At 45.5% G+C, this 6,757-nt stretch overlaps 1 protein-coding gene across 1 annotated transcript in view; it reads right to left on the bottom strand.

Annotated features, from left to right (window-relative positions):
• Positions 1-489: 489 nt before the first annotated feature.
• Positions 490-6,757, bottom strand: part of ST8SIA6 (ST8 alpha-N-acetyl-neuraminide alpha-2,8-sialyltransferase 6) — a 44,112-nt gene continuing 37,844 nt past the window's right edge. The window contains exons 8-9 of the mRNA XM_054171383.1: positions 4,962-5,434; positions 490-611 (exon numbers count right to left, since the gene is read on the bottom strand). Coding sequence (XP_054027358.1) covers positions 4,966-5,434 — 469 coding nt within the window. The 3' untranslated portion in view covers positions 490-611; positions 4,962-4,965. The remainder of the gene's footprint in view (positions 612-4,961; positions 5,435-6,757) is intronic.

Genomic DNA, 6,757 nt, shown 5'->3' with positions numbered 1-6,757 from the left:
ATCATCCACATGAACCATCCCATTAAATCCACAGCATTGACTGCAGCCCGCAAAACGAGAGCCCATAAACCACTTAGCTATCTCAAACCTGAGCGATTAGCTCAGCTGCGCACCCTGGGACAGACTAAGAATGCCATGGGTCTGAGTTAATTACTTCTGCGTTGCTCTTCCCATCACCTTTCTCATGCAGACAAATCCAGTGCTTAGAGGATCAAGCTCTCAGCTGCAAACGTCCAGTGCCACTGAGGCTCCTGCCACAGAGACCTTGCCTCTTACATGACGCCAGAGACCTTACTTCAAAACATTGTAAAGACCCTTTAAGAAGATGAATGTCACATATTGCCACCGCCCTGAGACTGTGCTTTGCTGCAACTAAACCACTGATCAGCAGTTCCAGAAATTTCCAAATACAGGCTACTTTAGATTTTGGGAAGTGGTTGCTCCAAACTCAGTAATGCAGCAGTCACTCTGGAAAAAAACAATCAGTTCCTTTTCTCCCCAAGTGTAGAAGATTTCTCTGCTGTACCAATGCAGTTTCATGCTCACAGAACCACACCAGCTCACATCTAATACTGCTAAGACACACAGGTTGTCTCCTTAGGATCACCACCCTGGAATTAAAACAACAGAACAAGTTATTGATGGTTCTTGTATAGTAGACACACCAATTCTTACATTCCAAACAAACCAACAGCTTTGCTTTCTGCTGTGTGCATTTCACCATCTGCTTTTCCATCCTGTTTCAGCCTGGGAGTCTGTGACATTTGTTATACAGCAGCACAGGCTCACAGAATTCTCCTGGGGCAGCTGGACTGCTTCTGTCTGATCCAGCTTGGGCATCTGCTCTGGCTACAGGAGGACTCCTTCATTTGAATACCCCCAGAACTGCTCACGCCTACCCCACATGCACCACCCTCCTCAGCCTTCCTAAGCTAACTGAGGTTGGCTCTAACCAGTAGCTTCATGGGACATTTTCACACTAAATGATATAATCTTAATTGGATTTTGAAATGATTCCTTCTTCAACAGGCTAGTTCTGCTGTGGGAAACCCAACCCCTTCTAGACCTCTAAATACTTTTTCATCTGATTTGAAATCTATCAAATTCTAATTTCTTTTAGTCTGTATTTTTCTGTTCTGGTTGGTTTTAACTAAACCAGGATGAGTGTATCTCCACTTGCTTTATTACTGCCACTGTTCTTAATGCTTAAACTGAGTAGGTGGCTGAACACAAGAGCAAAGTGGCAGCTTAAGAGCTGTGTCGCTGCCTAAGAGCTGTGCTGCTGCCTAAGCTGTGCTGCATGTGTACCACAGCAGAAGGCCCTTCCCTCCATGCTGTATGCACCTGGCAGTTTCATGTTGGCTAACATTTGCCCAGCTCAAGGGTGGGCTGGAATGTGGCTGCCTGAGAGGAAGGCAGAGGTGTCCCTGGTTTCAGAATGTGGCACCATTTCTCTCAAGGTAATTGGATATGACTTTCTGGGCAGTTCATGTTTCTCCACCTACGCTGAGGTACCAGAATCATAAGGATTTCCAGTAGAACTGAAGCTTGTATCAGTGTCCTACTCTTACAGAAAGGTCACTTGTAATTAGTATATTTATGACAAGGTCATTGACACCATTATTTGGCGCTTATAAGAACTGCAACAACCCGGAACCATTCCAGGTCAGGTTGTTTGGGGCTCTGAGCAACCTGCTTTAGCGGAGGATGTCCCTGCTGTCTGCAGGGGGGTTGGACTAGATGCTTTTAAAGGTCCCTTCCAACCCAAACCATTCCATGATTCCAAAACTTTCAAGATTAAAAGAAAAAGATCACATGCTGACAGGGCTTGAATCAAAATGATCCTCTTTAAGATGAAGTGTAGAGGAAGAGAGCAGGTAGCCCCCTGCTTTCCAGCTCCAGGGCTGTCCTGCTCCTCTCTGTGTCAGAACTAGATGGCTTTTACCCAGCTGGCTGGAATTCCAAGGCCCAGCCCCAGTTATTCCTTTCCAGCTGAGATACACTCACAGTCAGTCAAAGATTCAGCAGTCCTCACCCCACCCCCGACCACCAAAACATCTCTTTCTATGTTCTCCTCCAGCCCTCCTGCTCAGACCACTGAGCACTGCTGTCCTCCCCAGGCTCAGGGTCACTCCCTTTCATTCGTTCTGTGTTTGTGTCCTGCCAGCTGACTCCTCTGAGCAGCTGCTGAATGTGCTGTGCCACATGTCTAAGCACCATGCTCCCATCTTGCCTGCTGCCTCTTTCTAGCCAACACAAACCCTGATGTATTCTTGGTCAGACAGTTTGTATTTGAACCAGGCTCCTGGGCAATCAAACTGTTGACTGTCTGATTCTGACAACTTTTGTAATGAGACTTTTTCTGTCTGTTTTCAAATATGAATCAGGATATTTCCCCTCCTTGAACCTATGTTTACTCAAAGCCCTTCAGGCTTATTAGGCTAAACCAATGAACAAGCAAGGCTCCCTTCAGCTGCAGGGCCATGGAAAAAATATTCAATAACTGAACACAAACCAGTAAAGATCATTATTTTAATTACATTTCAAGATTCTGCTGATGTCTCATTTTCCTTTTTAACATCTGTGATATGTATGCATCTACTTCAGCAAAGACACATGTATGTCTACTGAGCATAACCACAAAGGTGCAGGAGCAGATATTAAGGCAGATGGTGTTCAGCACCAGCTCTGAGGGCTCTCCTGTCTGACACAGAAAGTTCACCTTTATGATGGCAAGGACAAGGCTCAGGAGCAATGTGTCCCAAAGGATTCACTGGGATGTAGTTATGCTCTCCCTAGGCTGTTCCAAAACTTGCTACCTGCAGGGCAGCTTCCTTCACTTCTCACTGACTGCAGTAAACTTTTGTGTCCCAGGACTGTGTGAGGGAAGTTTTACCTGAGACCTCTAAGGGTAAGGAACTTCTAGCTAACCACTAAGCAGGAAGAGTGGAGGGAAGAATGCAGAGAACATAAAAGGGAAATTGCAAAGAGAAAGGAGATTGCTCATTTTTGAGGAGAGGCCATCTTCAGCAGAGATTTCCAGCCAGCTCTGCTGGTTGATACCAGGATCAGGATGGTAGCTTGAGCTGAAAGCATTTAATTTCCTTAGTTTGAAAGGGCTAACTTCTCTCTTTGCAAACAGCAGTGTGAATTAGGGCAGCACAACTCATCCTTCTGCTTGTTTTTCACTCTACTTATTTTGCACATGTTTCTGCAGAAGCGATTTCAGTACGTCAGGCATGGACAGCATTTAATTAACCCCTACAGCTGCTTAAACATTGCTGTGGCTTCTCTCTGCTTCTCTCGATTTAATATTCATAAAGAGCTGCCTTGCATGTTCTCAGCTGCTGCACTTACCACTGTTCAAAGGACATGGGCTGTCTCCAAGCATTTGCATTACAGGGGAAATAAATCCAGCAGAAGCTGCAGGGCATAAACACCTCAGCCAGTAAAATAAATCTATTGTGTATTTCCTACCCCTTCCAATACGCTGGAACTTTGTATGAGCAAAAAGGCAGATGCTGCCCACGTGAAGCTGCATACAGGTACACCTCACCCTAGGCAATCTCCTGCCATGGACTAGGAGAACATCACTAGATGGCTTCTAGGTCCCTTCTCATACATTTGATATTATTCCATTAATATCTATGGGGACAGTTTCTTCTTTTTCTTCAAACAAACTGAAGCTGAACAAACCTTTGCCTTCTTGGTATGAGCAATTTGCTAGCTTAAGACTCAGCAGGCTCTGATGACAACCCAAGTGTGAATGTTTCTTCGATGGCATGCTTGCTAAATAACCATCAAAAGCTGTCTTCTGAATCCATTTCAGAATACATCCAGAAGAAAAGCCCTTAGCTTTCTGCATTTCAAACCTCTGGCTTGAACAAGAGGATGCTGTTTGAGTTTATTTAACTTGAGTAGCACAGTCAAGAGACTCCATCAGCCCAATTACAGCATGTTGTACACAATGGTAGCTCTACTGTACACTTCACTTACAGTTAGATTAACTTACACTCCCTAGCAAAATAAGAGTTCTGTGGAAGGTAAATCTGACACCACCACTGTGACAGGGGAATTTCTGAGTCAGCTTAAAAGATAAAGATGTATTGATACAAATTGGTCCTGTTTTGCCAACAGGGCAAACCAAGGTTGGAAGCATGCAGACAAACCTTTCCAAAGTCAGCTATAATCTGTCAAGGGTAAACCAGCCCAAGGCCAGAGGCCAGACTCTGTGCTGCACATCTCTGAGACTGTGAACAGAAGGTGGAGGTCCAAGGGTGATGGGACAGTTAGCAAGGACAGCACAACACTGCATCCTGTATTTGTAACTTCCAGATTCTGAGCTGCCTCAAGGTAAAACGCTCAGCAAGATATGCTGCAGTGTGCAGCACAGAGTCATAGAGGTAGCCAACAAAGCACCAGAATGTAGCTTCCTCACTGCTGTGCACAGGCTGCTGTGCAGCCTGGGGCTGTGGGAGCACGCTGCTCTAAACCCATCTTTTCTAGCAAAGAAAGAATGAGGCTGCAGGGCATGCTACCTCCATCTTCATCCTTCCTTTGGCTTCTGTGTACATCTGGAAAGGTTCTGCCAGGATTAGATGTCTTCTCATTTTGCTAAAATAATTCACGAAGGAGGCTGGCTCATGGGACCCAAACCAAAGATGAGTTGGTAGAGACACATCTCTGAGACAAGGAGACTGCCTAGGAATTATGGTGGCAGTGTGTATTTAGCTATGCTCCCCAGCTACAGATCACCATTAAAACACCTTCCTCAGCTCTGTGGCATAGGACACACAGTCAGCAAACTGCACCTTCTCACATATTTATGAGCACAGCTTTCACTGAGGGTAAGGTAGAGATGTTCCTCTAAGGAAGAACAGGCCCACACTGTTTGCAAAGCAAGTTTTCCTTCCACACATCACTGAAACAAAGATGTTTGATGTGGCAAGAACGGGACCTACCTGTTTAGTCTGATTCACATTTACCAATCTGCAGCTTCAAAATGCCTTTGCCATGAAGCTGAAGGATCTGGTTGTATTCTTTGGGCATTGCATGGAAACCCGGTTTAGGCAGCTGGTTGTCATAGTAGTGGTGGCTGATGGGCATCTTCTCTGTGGATTTGGAGAAAGGCCAGAAGCCATAGAGCTTCACATCCTCACACAGCTCGAGGGCAGCACTGGTGATCATGAAGCCAGAAGACAACCGGTATGCTTTCACACCCTTAGTTCTCCAGAACTGGGCAAGACTTTTCAGATAGGTGGGGTGAAAAAATATTGCCCTTTGTGCTGCTTTGAACTCTTGCAGAGTGTGGTACACTTTAAAAGAAGTGGCTGTGTTGCTCCTGAAGGAAAAGGCTGGCAGCAAGAGGAAAGCATCTCCATAGACTGCAATATTCTCCAGAAAGTCTGTCTTCTTCTCATTGAGTTTGTTGTACCTGCAAAGTGCAACATTTTAGGAGAAGAGTGAATGGAATGTAGTATTGACAGAACTATTGCACAGCTGCACTTGCACAGATGAGTTAAGAGCTCTGCTGCACCACTCCAGTATGTCCACACTGCAGACTGACACCAGCCTGTTGCACATTGGCATTGTGCACTCACAAACATTGGCCTTTTTTTTTGTACAGTAAGAATGCACTTCAGAGGATTGAACTGGCAACGTGGGAGCTACTGAAGCAGATCAAATTCACTGCCAAGGAGACCTGGACATGCTACAGAACTGAGTGATTCAACACATTTCAAAAGAGAATGCAAAAAAATTATCATCATCCTACCTATACAAGCACTGCGAGTGTGTATCAATAGGTTACACAGCAGCTCCCCCTCAAACCCTGTGTGGAAAAACCAGTGTGCATGTGAGCAGTCTTGGTGTGCTAGAGCAGTGTGTGCTCAGGTTTTGCAGGGTTCTAGCTGCTTTCCACACACTTTTAAACCAGCTGAAAATGCAGGCATGTCTGTTTATCTCCTTTGACTACCCATGGGGATCTGTACAGACTTCAGAGAGCTAACATCACAAATTCAGAGCATTTATTCTCAGGTGCTTTGGTTCCCCCACACCTAGCACAGACACTTAGTTCTCACCACTGCATAATTGTGTGCTCCCATACATTGAATAATGAACTTCCAAAGTGGCACAAGACACAAGGGGGTCATACAACTTGTTTCCTCCATAGATCTGAGCTGTCTGAACCACCCAAACACATGGCACACAGCCACTTTGGGACTGGCCCTCTTTCATGGGCAGCTGTCTATCCTAGGAGTCTGGTTTAGCATTTTAGGGGCTACCAGAGCCCACTTTTCACAAATGGCTCCAGCAGAAAATGGGAAACTTAGCTTTGCTTCTCTCCACAACCTGAGAAGCATCAAACCCACTTCTCATGCAGCACATCAAGACAGAGGAGTGCGGCCACTGCCATTTCCATTCCAAGCCCTCAGGAAGGTGTTACCTGTTACCTCTTGCACAAAAGAACTCATGCAAGGAGTGATACACCTCTTCTCAGCCTGCAGGGCTTAAAATTACAGTTTCTGCTTCCCAGAAAAGTGCCATTACCACCAGACTCTGGTACAAAATGAATGAGAGACCCTGACCCTCCTGTTGACCCTCTGCATGCAAGAGTCTCACAGCCAAGACCAGCAAGAAATGCCTGAGCCTAAGTCTAGGAAGAGTGGCTGAAGGGTGAACTTCTGGCCTCTACTCCAAGAGTTTGCTCTGTTTCTGCTCAGTGTTAAGTAGATAAAGAACCTTCAGGACATAATTC

This window comes from Dryobates pubescens, chromosome 21 (assembly GCF_014839835.1).
Source record: "Dryobates pubescens isolate bDryPub1 chromosome 21, bDryPub1.pri, whole genome shotgun sequence".
In the NCBI taxonomy this organism is placed as follows: domain Eukaryota; kingdom Metazoa; phylum Chordata; class Aves; order Piciformes; family Picidae; genus Dryobates; species Dryobates pubescens.
The sequence above is the reverse complement of the archived record's forward strand: the minus strand, read 5'-3'. Positions and strand labels throughout refer to the sequence as shown.